Source organism: Cucurbita moschata, unplaced genomic scaffold (assembly GCF_002738365.1).
Source record: "Cucurbita moschata cultivar Rifu unplaced genomic scaffold, Cmos_1.0 Cmo_Scf00017, whole genome shotgun sequence".
Lineage (NCBI taxonomy): Eukaryota > Viridiplantae > Streptophyta > Magnoliopsida > Cucurbitales > Cucurbitaceae > Cucurbita > Cucurbita moschata.
The window spans coordinates 4162127-4182069 of record NW_019268533.1 but is presented as its reverse complement, the minus strand read 5'-3'; the positions used below and the strand labels follow the sequence as shown (position 1 = coordinate 4182069).

Sequence of the window (19943 nt, the reverse complement as noted above, 5' to 3'; positions counted from 1 at the left end):
TTTTTTTTTTTTTTTTTTTTTTTTTTTTTTTTTTTTTTTTTTAATTTCAAAATTTTTTAAGGATATAATAGAAATTTCAGCTCACGTCTCACAACGGTGAATCCGAAATTTTTGTTCATGGGACTTTATTTATGATCTGTAAAAATAAAATACTTAGGGGTGTACATTCAACACGACAACCTGACAACCCAGACCAACCCAACTCGAACTATAACGATTAGGTTGGGTTGAATTAGCATTTCGGATAGGGTTGAGTTCATTTCTCTGAACCCGAAGTGAATCGGTTCGATTTCGAGTTCGTGGGCCAAAATCTTCAAATTGACCTGAGCCAAATAAAAATATATAAAATATATTAAGAATCTTTCCGTATTAATTAGTAAATACATATTTTTTTTATTATTTTATTTAATTTTAGTTAAATATGAATAAACTAATATATAACTATTAATATATTTTATTCTATTTTTAAATAGCTATTTACCCATTTTATACTATTTTTAAATATATTATTTATGATACAGATAAACTAATAAACCATCCTCATTTAATTTAAGGATATGGTTTAAAATAAGTTTATTAATTATAATTTATACATACAATTAAATTATTTGGAAATAAATGCTTATGGTATTGAAGGTTCATAAATTATATATATATCTAATTTTTAAAGCATATTGTTTTTATTTCACGAATTTTAAAAATTCAAATATTTTGACCGTTCTAACGTTATTGTAGCTCTGAATCAACATATAGTCCACACAAATAAATCAATAAAAAAATAGTTTAAATATATTTAAAATTTTTGTTATTAAACTAAAATAAATAATTCTAAATTTTAATATATTTATTATCTATTTGTTGCAACATTATAATAATAATGATTTATATATATTTTTATTTTTCTAAGCCGAGATCATTTTAATTAAAAAAATTTTATACTTTATTTTATATACCATATCTTTAAACTAATCATTTTTTATTGATTATATTTGATTTCTTCATCTATTCTTATATTTTTTCTTCTTAAGAAATGTCAATATATTATCTGTTTTTAGTTTATGACAATCTTGAAAGATGTTAATATGTTACCATTTTTACTAGGTATTTATTCATTGATTTTTTTTTTTTTGAATAATTATAGATTGATTTGGGTTGGTTTGTTTGTGAATTTTAATATATTTTATCCAAGATTGTATCCCAATAATTATAAATTGTGGATAAATAAAACTTAAAAATAAAAAGTTTGACAATCCGACAACCCAACCCAACCCGAACCCAACCCGAAAATAGAGGGTTGGGTTGAGTTGGGTTGTGAAAATTTGCAGGTTGGGTTGTGTTACCAATTCAACCAACCCGAACTTTTGGGTTGGGTCAAAAAAATCCCTCAACCCAACTCAACTCGGACCATGTACACCACTAATGATATCTATGGTAAATGATAATGGAAGTCTAAATATAATATAAGACATTTGAGTCAAATATGATAGATGCGGCCATTTTAACTCTAAAATCAGAAGTTCTCTATTTATAATATTTACGAAATCAAATAAACTACCAAATAAATGGGAAGAATAATAAATGGATAGTAGATTTTTTCCTATAATAAAAAGGTCAAATATTATACCCATGTTAAATCGTAATAGAAGGCTAAATATCATATAAGATATTTGTGTCAAATATGATACATATTAAACCGTAATTGAGGACTAAATATCTTTAGCACTTCCCCATAAACTGAACTTTAGTTCAAATACGACGTTTAGGTGTTAAAGATATTTAGTCCTAAATTACGTTTACCATATGTATCATATTTGACCATTTATTATAGACAAGTATCGGTATGATTAAGGAAATTCTGCCTTCAATTACAGTTTAACATAGTTACCATATTTGACTCTTTATTATAGACAAATATTTTGAGGATATTTACCCTTTAACATAAATATCATATTTGACCATTTATTATATGCAAATATATGGTATAATATTTAGCATTCTATTACGGTTAATAAGTTATCATATTTGACCCTTTATTATTTTTATTTCCTTTGTAATTTATATGATTCTAACAATTATAAAGAGAGAACCTTCACTACCATTTAGGTGCGGTAGTTTTAGCAAATATTCTCATATACAATACTATGTCATAACATCACGACGAACATAAATGTCGTAAGGTACATGTCCATACTAATCATAACGGGGAAATATTCTAATGCACGTGAGCATACATTATGCATGAGGTCCCCATAGTTTAAAATCATGCCATGTATTTGTGATGTAATACGTACCTTCGTTCATTTAATACTTAGCATAATCGTTTCATAAGATAGTGTACAATATGCTACCATATTTTCATAACATATCACATTCATCAACGACGTAACGTATTTTTCCCATGATTTTTGGTATTTTGTTCTAATGCCAAAATTGACAGAACAATCGGACGATTGGAGTAGCATGTCAATATTTTGGTATTACATTTTCTAATCCAAAAACCTAGATTCCTAAGACATTTGGATCGTTCTCGATATTTAGTTTCAAATCGTAATTCAACATCATAACAAAACATGTCCGATTCTTGAAATTTTATTTTTTAGTCTAAAATATTCCATTCGTTTCAGATCTAAAAATTGTATAGAATTTACACCGATGACAAAAAGGAAGGTTAGAGAACAAAACTTACGTTCTTTCCCAACGATATATTCTCAGTTATGTTGAAAACCGACTGCTCATAGACGAATTAGAACCTCACGGCCACTCGATCTATTGAAAATCTACAAAATTGCTCAACTGAGAGGGATGAATAAGAGATCAAAGGGAGAGATTTTTGGGTAGTTTCTTTTTTATCTAGTGGACGGCCGCCATCTTTCGATCAAATTTTTTATAGCTTAGCCTCTTACCATTTAAGATTTTCTTATTTTTATGACGTTGAGTTGAATTATTTAGTTATTAGTTAGAAGGTATTAATCAATAGTTCATAATAGTGGGCGAACAAAGGGAAAAAAAATGATATTAATAGTGAGAGGACACTTTCAAGGTTTCATAGAAAATGTACACTTAGTTGACCAATATAATTATTATTATTAATTTCTTTTATTCAATTATCTTTGCTCAACAAGTGGGATTAAACCTACGAGAGGAATCTCGAGTTTTAAATTTTCAAAGACTTACGGTGATTAAGACATGTTTGAAAATGATTTTAAGGTTAAGACATGTTTGAAAGTGATTTTAAGGTATTTTTATTGTATTCCAAACTCTTTTCGATTTTTTTTTTTTTTTTTTTTTTTTAAAGAAACCCTTATGAAGAATGTTTCATTCTCCTCCCTAATAGATGTGAGATCTCACAATCTACCTCGCCTCTTTAGGTCCAGCGTTCTCGCTGACACTCGTTCCTCTCTCTAATGATGTGGGACCCCCAATCCACCCCCTTCGAGACTCCAACGTTCTTACTAGCACACTGCCTTGTGTCCCCACCCCCTTCGTGGCTCAGCCTCCTCGCTAATACATCGCCCGATGATATCATTTGTAACATCCTAAACTCACCCCTAAAATATATTATCCTTTTTGGGATTTCTCTTCTGAGCTTTTCCTAAAAGATTTGAAATTCAGTCTTATATAAAGATAAATTCTCTATTCTCCTCCCCAACCGATGTGAGATCTCACAGTTTTCCTCCTAGCAAATAGAAAAAACTAATCATCTCTCACTCGTGTTCGCCTAATCGAGTAGAACGCTACTCGACGATCATCCTACAACTATTTGAGAAGATTTTCAAATATTTAAAATCATTTTTGTCGTATTCAAAATTATTTCTAAACCTACTCATTTTAATATTTAGTTATAAACTTTTAAACACCATTTTTTTATACATGAAAATGGACTTCTAATGATTTTGATGGCTCTTTAAAGCTTGTTAGCTGAGGATTAATATTGTATGAAAGAATAATTAAAAATGTTGTTAATTTATGTCCCTAACGATTTAAAGTTTTTAATTTTATAACAATGTTTTAATAAAATAATTGCGTTCATTTTTTTTATAGAAAAAATGCTGATCGTCGATTATGTAAAAGATAGAGAAATCAATGGTTGGATTTCCTTGTTAATTTAGTTCATCGTGTGGGTTATATAAAAGACAAGGGACCAAACCAAACAAATAACAATTGTTTTGTTTCTTAGTACAAGCAAATAACAATTGTTGGATAAGGTAAGATGTCCATTTCCCTTGAATGTCATCACCTTTTCATTTTATTTTCCTTTTCTTTTTCTAATGAGCTTCCAACGTTCTTGTTGTCTTTCTCGTTTAATTATTATTATTATTTGTATATGTTATGATATTTTTAATCAAGTCCAGAGCTAACTAGCACTCGAGCTACTCGAACAAAATCTATGGACCAGACCCTCGAGAATCAAATCTAGGGTTCGGAGAATCAATGATTAGTTCAACTTCTACGAGTTTGATGTGAGAGGAAGACCAAAAACCATATATCTACTCTCGTGTAAATACAACATTATGATTCAAAAGGTAGGTAAGTTCGAATTTCTATTGAGTATCTTCTTCTTGAACCCTAAATTTTACTAAGATATTTGACCTAATATGTCAAGCACGATACTGGTTTGCGATGTGCATATTTTCATTTGTTCGCTAATGATGTATGCATATATATAGTAACAAGCTTTGATCAATCTATGATGTTAGAAAGTCGAATCGTTACAATTCCTTGTAATGTTAACTACATACGGTTCAAGATTATAATAATAAATTTAGATTTTATATTGAGTAGGACATAATCTGAACCTACCCATATACTAAATATAACGAGCTTTGGAACATAAATCAAATAAGAAATCACCTCATTATTTTTTGTATATGGGTAGGTTCATATACTTTCGTAAATATTTTTATTTATTAAATTTTGTTTGATTTGTTTATATGTTCGTGTATAAATTTTAAGTCAAACCTATAAAGTTCTATACAAATTCAGAATCTAAATTTTATTAATATGAAAGTGTAAGGTTTTCATTAATCAAGTTAAATATGGTAATACAAGCGTAAATTTAGCAATCTATAAATATATTGGAGTTTTTTTTTTTTAATTTTTTATTTTTTTGTCGGATCATGATTGCTTTATTTGCTGTAATTATTGCCTTTAATTTAGGGAATATAATTGATAATATGCATATAATATGTTTCATTATTTTCATCAAACTTTTATAATGAAGACAACCAATAATCATCAAATCGGCTCAATAAGTGCTTTAATTTCATATAGTTTTATATTTCATAAATTAGGGGCAAACGCGATGTTTCGACCAACTCGGACTACCAAACTCAAACGGTAAAAAAATATATATATATATATTTTTTTTAAAGTTTAAGTTAGGTTGATTTTTTGGTCAAAAACCAAAAATTCAAGTTAGTTTCGTGAGTTAATCTGTTTTTGGTCGAGTCAATCTAACCAACTCGAAAATAGGGTTAGAACCCAACCCAACCTACTTTTAGGATTATTATGAAAATTAAATATATTTGAATGTTTAATATTTGAGTTTTATACATGTATTATGATTTTTTAAATAATTTGAAACGACCCAAATCCACCGCTAGCAGATATTGTTCTTTTTGAGCTTTCCCTTTCGGGCTTCCCCTCAAGGCTTTAAAACACATTTGCTGGGGGAAGGTTTCCACGCCCTTATAAATAATGTTTTGTTCTCCTTCCCATCCAATGTGGGACATCACAATCCACCCCGCTTTGGGGCCCAGCATACTCGCTAGCACTCTTTCCTTTCTCTAATTGATGTGAGACTGCCCCAAAATTTACCCTCCTTCGGGATCCAACGTCCTTACTGGCACACCGCCTCGTGTCTACCCCCTTTGGGAAAGAACGAGAAAGTTGACACATCGTCTGGTGGTTGACTCTGATACATATTAATTTAATATGTATTATGATTTTTTAAATAATTAAACAAAAAAAATAAGACTACAACACAACCCAATCCTACCCGACAATAGAAGGTTTGGTTGGGTTCAATCGTAAACTCTATTCAAGTTACTATGATCGTCAACCCAATTAACCCAAAATTTGAGATTGGTCCAAAAAATTTCTCCAACTTAACTCGGGTACAAGAGACCTTTACCTTTATTATATATATATAAATAGAAATAAAGGGTAAAGGCTTTCCTACGATTCTATAAATTATTAATAATACCAATAACAGCTGGTTCCATTAAAATAAGGTTTTTAAAATCAAAATTAATAAAATCATATTTGTGTTCAACTTGTTAAAAGAAATACTAAATATATCAGCAATTTTGTGTTTTACAATATTGTCCAAGATCTAACCATTATTTATTATTTATTATTTGTATTTTTATTTCTTGTGCTTAGTTTGTGACATCAAATCTTATCTTATCCTATCCCTTTAGTACCATAAATAACACCAGCTTGATTGCTTCATTATTGCCTAAACAATTTTAGTCAATTGTTTGTTCAATAATGCCCAAAATGGCAAAGAAGCCATTCTTTAGTTACATTCTAAAGAAGGAAAGCATAAGGAATCAAATATAAAAAATAAAAGGATATTTCAATTATTTAGGTTCTAATTAGGTGTCTTCATATGACTCAATAACATGACTAATATGGACTGTCCAATCCAAATTATAATTTTTTTTTTCAATTTGGGTTGAGTTGAATTTTTGAAAAATCGAAAATTTGGGTTGATTTATGGGTTTGACCAATTTGAAAATAGAGTTACAACCTAACCTACTTTTAAGAGCATTACAAAGATTATATATATATATATATATATATATATATTTATATATCAAGATTCTACTCGTGCAAAGTCTCTAATGCTCGCATGAAATCTAACACATTAACCATCGTAAAATTTAGAGAATTGAACTTGAAATTGATGTCATGGGTTCATATAGGTTGACTTTGATACAAAGGAAAATATCGAACATTTATTAAGGATAAATTGGTGATACCAATCTAAGTTAATCAGGTAAATGACCTTGCTATCGGTTTGGTTAGAAGTTGATGTTTGTATGATGACACGTGTCCCGTAATTCTGCACGTGTTATATGTTTGATATATGTAAAGTGTTTACGAAACGATATGATCAGGATATGTTTATGAAATGAAATGACTATGATATGTTTACGAACGACATGACTATGGTATATTATGTGAATGATATGATATATGTTATGGTATGATGCATTTGACGATATGTTTGAGATATAATATGCAAATGGATGTTATAGTACGATGCGTTTGACGAAATGATATGTTATGTGAATGATGTGATATATGTTATGGTATGATATGATACATATTGTGATATGTTTTATGATATGATATGTATATGGTATGACATGATATGTTGGGAGACAAGAATGTTTATGATATGATACACATAACATGATAAGATAGCATGCAATAAGACATGATATACAACCCTGAAATTACATGAAAAGTTATGATGAAGGAAAACGCTAGAAGGGTTGTCATAATGAAAAAGGAAAAAGGTTGGGACCTCATACATCATTGTGTGTATATGCATTGGAGAATACCCTTTTTTACGATGGTATAGACTCGTACGTTACGAGGTAGGAAAACGATCCTTATATTTATCCTAATGCTGCGACGGTCGTTATTCCTAAACGGGTGTCCGACATCATAGCTACCAAAGAATGGTAGCCCGATAAGAAGGGGGCCTAGGAGTTGTGCAAATCAACTGACGGGTCCATACTCACACGTGTAGACCATGTGTAGAACAGTCAATACACATCCAATTAGCCCGTTTAGGATAGTCACCTAAGGAATATAGACTGATATGATAGGTCTCACTTATGATTGTGTATTTCTATCTAACCCCAATAGTGGGGTCCTCAGTATTTCTTAAAATATTCAAGCCACTTGCTACTTCTATTTCACACAAAGAGAAGACATTCCTGTATATCTGATGACGACATTGCAAGTCAGACCATGACACATGCATAGATAGTTGTACTTATTTTCTTAGATTTAAGTCAGAAGAGAGTGTTTTAAATTTTAACACTTATTTATTTCATTTAGTATTTTATTGTGTCGTTTTGAAGACGTTTTCTAATACGTAAGTCAATGACAGTGATTTAAGATGAAATTTATGTTTTATGATAAAATTTAAACGCTTATTTCCGCATAAAATGATCACGTTCTGATGACGGTAGCAACTCTCGGTAATTAGAAATCTAAGGTCGTTACAACTCTAACCAATCCATCATTACCTAACATTTTGAGTTGGTCCAAAAAAATTTTCTAATTCAACTCAACTGAACCATGTACCTCGATAGTTCTAATCATTCACATTATTCACATTCTAAGTTTTTTCATTATTAAATAATACTTTCTCGAGTGTTAGAACCTATTTATGAGCCATACGGCTTTCTAACTTGATAACTAGTATCCTCTCTCACTTTATTAATGATCAATTTCTTATCACAACCTTTTTGAACATTGAATTCGGCTGGATATAAGATTGAGAGAAATGGAAGTCAAAGGAAGAATTTGGATAGACTTGAGAAACTATTTAGTTTAGTTAGTATTTTAAAAAGTTTGAGATAAGGGAAATTTATATTATCTTAAAACATCCCAATGGAAATCTCAAGTATTTTTATTATAAAATTGAAAGGTATATCGACTTTCTTTATTTTTTAGAATTTTAATTTAATTTTTCATTTAGAAAGGTCAAATCCTAGTATGAATTCTGGGTATTGGACGTTTATAAATGATCAATCAGTACTTCTCCTAGTAAGATATGGTTTGGGGACGAACGAAAGTGGAAGCTAGTAGGCATGTGACACTCGAGTAAAGAAGGGATACATGAATGAACCAAGACTATATCTGAATGAGAGCGATCTTACCGATAAAATGATTAATAAACACTTATATGTCACTATTAAGAAGTGAAGAGTAGGTAACGTAATCATTTCGCAGGGAATGGACATGGGACATTACAGAAGCCTAGAAATTAGGTCGCGCCGTGGAGGATGTCAATTTTTATAAATTTTGTAATCTTTGTAATTGTTTTAATTTGTATCCTGAATCCTCTTCCCCATTGGCAAATAACTTTGAATAACACCCGTTTGTAATTGATGCCGTTTTGTCTTTTAATTGTGGAGCTGTTTGGTTTAAAATTATGCAAAATATTTATGTTTTCTTATATGTATTTTATTTGGTTCGTTTTGTCTTTTTCATAAATTTTAATAAATGTTAAATAAGTCACATTAAGGTATCAACCCGTACCCACTCCTAGATAATGAGGTTATTAATAATTTAAGCACTATTCATACTATAATGAATGAGTTGGTGGCATAAGTTGGCACTATAAAAGACTCGCTAGTGTGGCTTTGGAGATATATTCATAGCACAAAGCTATAGACAATGGAAATGATCAACGTTTGTACTATTATTGGAGCTGTTTTAGGGGTTTATATGTTTGTGAGGAAACTCAATGAAATATGGTATTTGGTTAAGTTGGGAAGAAAGGCTTACAAATCTCTTCCTCCTGGTGATATGGGATGGCCTCTTCTTGGCTCTTCCTTCTCCTTTTACAATGCATTTACGGTCGGAGGTGATCCCGACTCTTTTATTTATCACCTTCTTTCCAGGTATATCTCTTCATCTCTCTTTATCGGGTCATGTGTACTGTTATTGTATGCATATCATGAAAGACTTCTCAAAACTAATTTAACTAGATTTTTGAAAGTCCAAGCACAATTGGCTACCAAAAACGTCCTTGTCCTTACCTAGAAAAAAAAATTAAGTTTTGGAAAAGGTTGATGGGTCGGAAAATTCAAATATATACATATATGATATATGATTATGACTATCATCCCTTATCGAACCTAAAATATGACATTTGACTTTGGACTCTTTTTATTATATGGATAAATAAAAAATGTATGTGCATTACCTTCATGCTCTCGAGGCATGACGCAGCCGAAATGATAAAAAGAAAATAAATTGTTTCTCAAGTGGTATGTCAATTATACTAAAAGTGTTTATAAATAATAATTTAACCAATCTTACCAACACCTAATTAAGAATTTTTAATATGTTTGATGAAATCGAGTATTATTATAATAATCTAAAGCCATTGATGGTAGATATTGTGTTTGCCTATTAAGTAAGGAGAGGTTTCCACACTCTTAATGCTTCGTTCCACTCTCCAACCGATATGAGATTTCACAATCCACTCTCCCTGGGGACCCAACGCCATTCTCCTCTCCAACCTTTATAAAAAATGCTTCTTTTCCCTCTCCAACCAATATGGGATCTCACAAAACACTCTCTGTGGGGACCTAGTGTCCTTCCCCTCTCCAACCCATATAAAGAATGCTTCTTTCCCATCTCCGATCGATATGAGATCTCACAAAACACCCTCCTTGGCAACCTTGCATCCTTTCCCTCTCCAACCAATGTGGGATCTCACAATCCCTCTCTGGGAACCTCCTTGGGGACCCATCATCCTTCCCCTCTCCAATTTTTATAAAGAATGTTTTGTTCCCCTCACCTAATGATATGATCTCTCACAATCCATCTTCCTGGGAGACCTAGCATCCTTCCCCACTCTCAAATTGATGTGGGATCTTACAATCCCTCCCTTGAAGACCCACCGTCCTTCCCCTCTCCAACTGATCTGGGATCTTACAATCCCTCCCTTGAGAACCTAACATCCTTCCCCTCTCCAACCCATGTGGGATTTCACATTCTCTCCCTTGGGGATCCAGCGTCCTCGTTAGCACACCGCCTGGTATCTAGCTCTAATACCATATGTAATAACCCAAGCCCACTGTTAGCAGATATTATCCGCTTTGGCCCATTACGTATCACCTTCAGCCTCGATTTTTAAAACGCGTTTGCTAAGGAAAGATTTTTACACCCTTGTAAAAAAAAGCTTGGTTCCCTTCTCCAACCGATGTATGATCTTACAATTATACAAGATTACTGACCATTGACCATGTGATATGCTTTGCTTGGAAAATTGGAAGGAAAAAAATTGAAAACAATAATTTATGTCATGTAATCCTTTCCTCTAAAGTTGGGGAATAATAATTGTGGGCATTCTTGCACAGGAATGGAAGAGTGGGGATGTATAAAAGCCATCTCTATGGAAGACCAACAATTATCGTAACAGATCCAGAGATATGTCGACGCATATACTTAGATGATGAAATCTTCAAACCAAATTATCCAAAGTCGGTGAAGATATTAGAAGTAAATGGTTTTTTCACAAGGGCTGATCACAAGTCTGCATATAGAATCATGGCAGCTCCTATGAATGGCTATGAGGTATTGTCTCATTATGTGGACTTCATTGATCAAGTAATGGCAAAAGGCTTGGAGGAATGGAGCAGCATGAAAGAGCCCATTGAGTTGTTGGGTGAGATTGGAAGCCTCTTTTTTAAAGTAATTTCACGTATTTTCTTGGGGACTGACATTGGAGCATCTCGCATGGCTGAGCTTGAGACATTATATAAAGATTTGGGTCCTGCAATCTTGTCCATTCTTCCTTATGACGTGCCTGGACTCGTTTATCATCGGGCACTTAAGGTACTATTATTAGTGTTGTAAGAGTTCATTGGTTCATGCATTTATTTGATCCATTTTTTATTTGATTCATTAACCCTTTTGATTCATTTTCTCATTTATTTGATTATCTCTTGTTTATTTGGTTTATAACCCTTTTGGTTCGTCTTTGAGTGTGACATTAATGTTTCTATGCCTATATAAACGGTTGTCTAGAATGGTGACCTTTCGGAATAATTTTTTCAAGAGACTTTGTAGTGTGAGTATGAAATATATATTTCGTAAATACTTTGATTATTGAGATGGGTTGTTACCCGTGTATTTAGGAAAATTTCTTCTCTCTAAACTACGTAAATTTTTGTGTTTCTTCATTTAATTTTTGTTTGTGGGTGTGTGAATGCGATCGATCTTATTTCTACTTCCGTCCGAACTATTAGTTCATCTTGAATACTTATTCTTTTTCCTGGTGCATTATTGATTTAATATTGCTAATGGATGTGATTGGAAGATATTAAACATTATTTTGTACACAACCAATTGGCAGGCAAGAAAAAAGATTGAAAATGTTCTAGAATGTGTGATAGAGGAGAAAAGAAGAGCCCTAGAACAGAAGGAAACAAGAGAAGTGCATAGCCAAATGGACAAATTGATTATGGCAAGGGATGAGAATGGGATGAAATTATATGATAACAATACCATTATAGACTTGCTTCTTGGACTGCTACATGCAGGCCATCATACCCCAGCTTATGCTGCTATGTGGGCTCTTGTGCACATCTCTGAGAAACCTCATATCTTTCACAAGGCCAAGGTTTGCTCATTCTTTCAAAAACCACTTCTAATTCCGTTTATAATCGTTTTGAGTTTTGAGTTACGTTTTACAGGAAGAGCAAGAGTCAATTTTAAAGCAAAGACCATCCACTCAAAAGGGATTAACTTTTCAAGAAATCAAGCAAATGAAATATCTTATGAAGGTATATCGTTTTCTTTTATAAATTTTCTTAGAAATCAAGCGAGTGAAAACAAAACATGCTAAAAGAACTTAAGTTAGTTTTAAAGGACATTTTTACTTTCGTAAATCGTTCAAGACAACTAAGGTATTGTGACTAGGTTGCACCAAAATGCAAAAGGCTTTGTGCCGAATCTGGATTCTAAATCTAGGGCTTACGAGTGTTACCTCCTACTAAAAAATTATTCTACCAAGTACATAGATCAGGTTAATGAACACAGTTTAACAAGAACTTAAAGTCATCCATCTCGTTCCATGTAATGCTCCATACCCAAAATTTGGAATCCTATTTCGATACTTGTGTGCCTTGACGTTTCCCTGCATCTCCTGCAACATGGTCATATTACTTCTTGCTTCTAAGAGTGAAAGCTATCCCAACAGACCAACACAGGTCCTTTCGCCATGTTTTATTCTCACTCATATGAATTTTAAAAAATTCACGAGAGACCACCCAACATATAATTACTTCAAGTAATTCACGTTTAACTTTGAATTTCCTATGATTAAGTCACCCAAAATGAAAGAGGACTTTGTTAGTATGGGTATTTACTTTAAATTCTTTTAAGTTTTTCTTAGTCATTCTATCCTCATAATCACTCTCATTCAAATATAGTATTAGTTCATTCATGTATCCTTATCTTATTTGAGTGTCACATTCTATCCAAGTTTCAGTTTGATTTATTTTTATTGTTTCAGTTTATTAACGAGCTATTGAGAAGAAATACCATCGTCGTCGCAAGTTTCCGCAAAGCAAAAACAGATATAAACATCAATGGTGAGTTGTTCTATTATTGTGTGATATATAATCACATGACCTTCATAATTTCTTTGTTGATCTTTTCATTTTTGTTTTAGACTACATCATACCAAAGGGATGGAGCGTATTAATTTGGACAAGAGCTGTTCATATGGACCCTCAATTATATTCAAATCCAGAAGAGTTTGATCCTTCAAGATGGGAGGTATGATTCATGATCTCAATCAATTCATTAACATGTTTATCATAAAGATATTAATATGTGTGGTGTTCATAAGCAGAATCATTCACCAAAGCCAGGAACATTCATCCCTTTTGGAATCGGAACTAGGTTTTGTCCTGGAAGTGAACTTACCAAGCTTGAGATTACAATTTTACTTCATCACTTTATCCTCAATTACAAGTAAATACCCATCCAAATCTATCTTTTTTTACTGTTTAATCAAGATAAAAATGCATAAGTGATGGAATTTTTTTTGTTTGTGTTATTGAAGAATGGAACGAACCAATCCAAAATGCTGCATTAGTCACTTGCCTGCCCCCAAGCTCGTAGACAACTGCCTTTGCACAATTACGAAGCTCCCATAGTCGGAGATGGTTCTAGTGTTTGGAAATAACAAAAAGTGATTCCCAATGAATTTATGTTGTCTCCTTATTATAATTCTCTCTCTTCCACGTACCATTTATTCCAATAATTCTCACATAAATGGTAAGAATTTGTATTAGGATATGTAGTAAAACATTAATGTCACAACTCTTATTTCGGGTAAGACGTGACTGATAGATTATACAATGCAACATGGGTGTATGGGCAAACAATAGAAAACTTCCATAAAATTTCGTGCGATTTTAAATCATTGAACAACGTTTTCAAAATCAATTTAATAACATATACGGGTACAAATGTTCAGTTTGTTCATAAAAGAGAGAACGAGATTGCGATACGAAAGAAGTATACGATATGACATACTACAAAAATGTGTGGACAAGATAAGTGCCCCAGGTCGACACCCCTCTGTGGCTACTAAGCTCCAAAACACCCATTCACTTCAACCAGCAGCATCATGCACCTGGAAAAGAGAACGTAGAAAGAGTTGAGAATATAAATTGTACCTAATAAGCGACCTACTTATTGGCTCTCATCGCATTCTTGACCTAGCAGATAATCACAGACGGTACTCGAATTAGATCAATAAACAGACCAACTAGTCTTGAAAGTCTGCATCTTCTCTAGTTCAAATTACACAATTACTACACCATTATTTCTCCATCTAGGTTGTAACACTCGAGCTCCGACGAGAAACTTAAAACCAAATATTTTTTCTTAAAGTCAAACTTTCGGGATCTTATTGAAGGTCTTAAAGACCGAATTTTGAGATAAAGTAGAAGAGAGAAATGCTTATAAATACTTCACTAACTCAAACAAAAATATAAGAGAAAAATAATGGAAAATTAGAAAAATGGTCAAGTCAACTCCAGAGGGGCAATTTGGTCCTTCTGCCCTCCTTCCTTCCTCATTAAGCACCTTAAATGGAGGTTAGTAAAAGAGAAATAAAAGAAAAGAAACATAAAAGGAAAGGAAAGAAAGGAAGGAGAGGAAAAGAAAAGAAAAGAAAAAGAAAATAGTGGAAGAAGGTTCCAAAGAGAGAAGGAGAAGTATTCCATAAGGAGTCAAACTCCAGTCGAGATTTCTTCCCAAATCCTTCACAGAACCTATAGGAAGCATTCTGGACTCTTGAATCGTCCAAAACCGTCAAGGAACAAAGAAAATTGGTAAGTAGGTTCTTGAACTTTTGCTTTCGAATTTTCTTCAGATTTGTGAGAAATATGAGGTGTTAGATTTTAAAATTTGAGTATGTTAATCTTTCACTCATAATCCATGAAGGAAGCCTTGATCGATTCTGATTGAAAATAAGAGTTCCGATTTTCAGGACGTAGGTATTGATGTTTCTTGCTAACTTTAGACTAGCTTAATTATCTCTGAAGTTAGAAATAAATTACAAGAAAAATACCTACTTGTTGGATGTAAACTCTACAAATCTTGTGAAGGAATCGTGTTAATCCGAGTTAAGTAGAAAGAGATGCGAAAATACAAAGAAAATAGAAAATTTTTGGAAAATCGCAGGATCGAGAGGAAGAAGACGAATGGTGGAGGGACACATGTCAGGAGTGTTATGCGCGGAGGAAAATAATGGAAAATCATGCGTCGGGTAGGATTTGAAGGTCGGCGCTCGCTACTAGACCCGTGAACTTGCGCGCAACCTGAACCCGTCTCCGCATTCGCCTCGCGTCAGCATGGGAAAAATCATAGGAATCAGCGCGCGTCCATATTCGAACGCACGCCCTAGCTCTCAGTGGACTAGTCAACCCTCTCCATGTGGTGACACCTCAGTGCATCCGTATGCACGCGTCTGTGTGCGTGGGGCGCGTGAATTAGTACGTGAGTCCCCTTTTTATCCCAATTTGACTTCCGTTTGACTATTTTTCATCTTGGGTTTTGGTACTGACCTAAGTTTAACTTGATTTAGGACCTATCAGCGAACTTTCAAGAGATTTGGAGCTCCCAATTATCTAAAAAGTAAGCTTTGAAGGGCACGCTTCATTCCGGTAAGTAACCACATGAAATTAGGAAGTAATACTTGTAGGGTGTGCTTGGTTTTGCATGCATGCTAGAGCAAATTACCCCTAGGTGGCTGGATCTAATGATCCTCTGTACTTATGAAATTAAATATATATATCTGTTGGACTTGTTGTCCTAATGAGATTTCATACTCGATGTTTGTATGCTTGCTGAACTATCTTACTACTGCTTTTATCTGTTCATACTATGTTAGGAATGAGAGAACTTGTGTATCTGCGCTCCGAGTGTTGATGGATGTTATCGCCCCATTGAACTTGTATGACTGTATGTATTGTTAATCATACATAAACTCCAGTTGAATGATTGTGTGAACTTATGATATGGATGATAAGCTGTAGTGTTATGTTATGCCTAGGGTGGACTCTTGTAGGGAATTGAGTTGAGTTTAGATAGGGGACCCTTCTGATGTTACGGTCAGTGGAGTCATGAGGGACGCTTAGAGGGAGAGACCCTTTTAACCCTGGAATGTTATGGACTTAGAAGTCTTGAAGGAGTGAATCTGGAAGCCAAGGCCCCTAACTCAATATTTTAACTACCCTTGAGACCTAGAGAACCTCTTAGTCAATAGTAGCTGGTATAGCGTTTGAGTATTCTCCACTTCCCTTCCCACTCCCGTGTGGTAATGTTGAGTTAGGCGAGATGCCTGTTAGGGAGGTGTTACTCAGTGGTAGATCCACTACTCTGCATGGGGATCCGTCTTATGGTAAGATGTTGATCACGCGGGTAGGTCAAGGTTGCCTGCATGGTGAGTCTGTCCTATGGAAGGACGTTGACCATGCAGGAGACTAAATCTAACTAGGTTGTACCAGGGGGTACATGTATTTATGAGGGAGCACCTTACACTCAAACGCTAAATACTGCTTCAAAGGTTAAGTTCTTCTACCCCAAACTGTGTACTGAGAGTATTGAGACTCTAGTGCGAGTACTGAGACTCTAGGATCTAGAGCATAGATAGTTGGTGGTTCTCTCCTTAGACTTGGATGCGATTAAGAGCCTACAAGTACGTTGCTTACTGAGTATATTTTTATACTCACCTCGTTTCCTTTTTTTTTTTTCCAGGTACCGGTCAAGGTGAGGAGGTGTTCGAGAGCTACACTATCACAGAGGGGTGTCGTTCCAGAGGTCAATCCGTTTTCACATTTGGAGTCTTGTATTTTCTTTCATAATTGTATTTCCCGTTTGTAATATTTGACTTTAATCTTGTATATAATTTTGGTGTCGTTGACTCCTTTTTCTTGCCTTAAATTTTATCGGATTTCAATCTTCCATTTTATCTTCTTTTTAGTATTATTTGTTTTCGCTTTGTCTTTATTAGTCTCGATTCAGTTTTTGAAGCCTGAAAAATCGGGTCATGACACGAGAGGAAAAAGACGAACGACGGAGGGACGCGTGTCAAGCAGGGAGAGGGCCGCACATTGCCGGAAGGACGGGACAGTGTCAGTTGTATAATGGCCGAGGAAAATCATAAAAAATATTGTGTTAGGTAGGATTTGAAGACAGGCGCCCGCTCTAGACCCGTGAACCCGCCTGCGTCTTGAACTCATCGACCAACCCGACTCTACGTTCACCACGAGTCAGCGTGGGAAAAATTGTTGAAATTCATGCACATCCAGATTCGAACGCATGCCCTGGCTCTCAGTGGACCAGTCAGCCCGCACCACGTGGCTATATCTCAGCGTGCGTCTTCCCTCCCTCATGTGCGTGTTTGTGTCAATGGGTTATTCATCCGGCCGTGGGCACGTGCATCGATGCGTGAGCCTCCTTTTTAGCCCGATTTGACTCTCGTTCAACTGTTCGTTCTGATTTGGATATGGACTTGAACTTAACTTGATTCAGGATCCACCAGCGAACTTTCAAGAGATTTAGGGCTCCCAACTAATGGTAAAGCATGCTTTAAAGGGCACGCTTCCGGTAAGTAACCACTTGAATTTTAGGCGAACTTTCAAGAGATTTAGGGCTCCCAACTAATGGTAAAGCATGCTTTAAAGGGCACGCTTCCAGTAAGTAACCACCTGAATTTTAGGCTATTAATACTTGTAGGGACCGTTAAGACAAGCTAGCATGCTAACATGATTGATCTTAGGTGGTTAGAATATGTAAATAGAACCGATAATGGACAATTTTGGTGATTATGACATGTAAATAATGAGATTACGAAATTGCCCTAACAACAAGAGAATTGAGAAACATGCTTAGTAGAAATCTAGGGTCAGTTATAGGGTATTTCTTAAACTACTTAAGTCACGTGCTACTTCTATTTTAGGTAAAGACAAGACATCCTTGTATGGCTGACGACGACATCACAAGTCGAGACCATGACACATGCATAAGGTAGTTGTACTTATTCTCTTAGACTTAGGTTAGAATATGATATTTTTAATTTTAAATATTTTTTTTTTCTAATACGTAAGTCCATGGTAGTGTTTTAAGATGACATTTATATTTTATGATAAAGTTTAAACGCTTATTTCCGCACAAAATGATTACGCTATGATGACGGTAGCAACTCTAGGTAATTAGAAATCTAGAGTCGTTACAACTCTCGTAACCAATCCATTATTACCTGACATTTTGGATTGATCTAAAAGACTTTTTAATTGAATCCAACTTAATCGATCTACACACGTGTTTCTAATCATTCACATTATAAATCTTTTCATTATTAAATAATACTTTTTCAAAAGTGAGAACCTATTTATGAGCCATACGTCTTTCTAACATGATAACTAAATCCAATTTCTTATCACAACCTTTTTGACCATTGAATTGGGCTGGAGATAAAGATTGAGAGAGATCAACTGGTTTAAGGAAGAATTTGGATAGGGTTGAGAGAATGTTTAGTTTAGTTAGTTTATTAAAAAGTTTGAGATAAAGGACAATTTATATTATCTTAAAACTTCCGAAGTATCTTTATTAGGAAATTCAAAGGTACATCGACTTTCTTTAACTTTTTAGAATTGTAATTTAACTTTTCGTTAGAAAGTTCAAGTTTAATTTGGATGCATACATTCATAATTGTCAAGTTCTTCTAACAGTTAATTACTAAGTTAAAAATTAATTGATTCAATTTTGTGTTGGCTTTCGTCTGGTCTGCTACGGTTTGAGATTTGAAGTTGTAACACCCGTATAAAAGAGGGTTACATGAATGAATTGAGACCATATTCAAAAAAGAGCACTCTCGGTATAGAATTACTAAGAAAGACTTAAAAAAATGAAACAAGATGTACCTTCCTTTTCGGTGGCTTAAACATAGGAACACCATAATTATGTGTGCTTTACTCGGAGTAATTCTGTGTTGGACGACCTCGATACAGGAGGATGCCGAATTCAGATTTCGAATCCTAATCCAAATTCTAGGTATTAGACGTTTACAAATGGTATTAGAGTGGGCCGAATTCAGATTTCGAATCCTAATTCGAATTCTAGGTATTGGACGTTTACAAATGGTATTAGAGTGGTACCTCTTCCAGTAAGATGTGGTTTGAGGACAAACGAAAACGAAAATTAGTAGACATGTACACCCGAGTAAAGGAGAGGTACATGAATGAACCAAGACCACATTTAAATGATAGTTATCTTGTATATATCATTTATATTGTATATAAGATGATTAAGAAAGATTTAAATGTCCCTATTAAAAAAGCAAGGAGCAAGTAACATAACTATATGGTAGGGGATGAGCCTCGGACATTATAGAAGCCTTGAAATGGGGTTATGAAAAATGCAGGTGATTGCTGATCACGGATCAAAATGGGAGAGAATTAGGAAGCAACACGGTCACATAAGGAGTTAGAACGTTAATTTCCGTAAATTTTGGAGTCTTTGTAATTATTTTAATTTGTATCCTGAATCCTATTCTTCATTTGTAAATAACTTTGAATAGTAGTAGCTTGTTATCCTTTCGTTTTAAATTACTCAAAATATTTATGTTTTCGTTCTGTTTTTTTTTTTTTTTTTTTTTT

At 33.8% G+C, this 19943-nt stretch overlaps 2 protein-coding genes across 2 annotated transcripts in view; both read left to right on the top strand.

Annotated features, from left to right (window-relative positions):
* Nucleotides 1-9273: 9273 nt before the first annotated feature.
* The window catches only part of LOC111454913 (beta-amyrin 11-oxidase-like), a 27953-nt gene continuing 17283 nt past the window's right edge, over nucleotides 9274-19943 (top strand). The window contains exon 1 of the mRNA XM_023096381.1: nucleotides 9274-9284. The gene's annotated coding sequence lies outside the window, so the exon portion shown is untranslated. The remainder of the gene's footprint in view (nucleotides 9285-19943) is intronic.
* LOC111454910 (beta-amyrin 11-oxidase-like) lies at nucleotides 9427-13978 on the top strand. Its single transcript, XM_023096379.1, has 8 exons — nucleotides 9427-9653; nucleotides 11121-11598; nucleotides 12119-12385; nucleotides 12459-12548; nucleotides 13280-13358; nucleotides 13439-13545; nucleotides 13622-13743; nucleotides 13835-13978. Exons 1-8 carry the CDS (start codon nucleotides 9427-9429, stop codon nucleotides 13926-13928), a joined length of 1464 nt encoding a protein of 487 aa, XP_022952147.1. The 3' UTR covers nucleotides 13929-13978.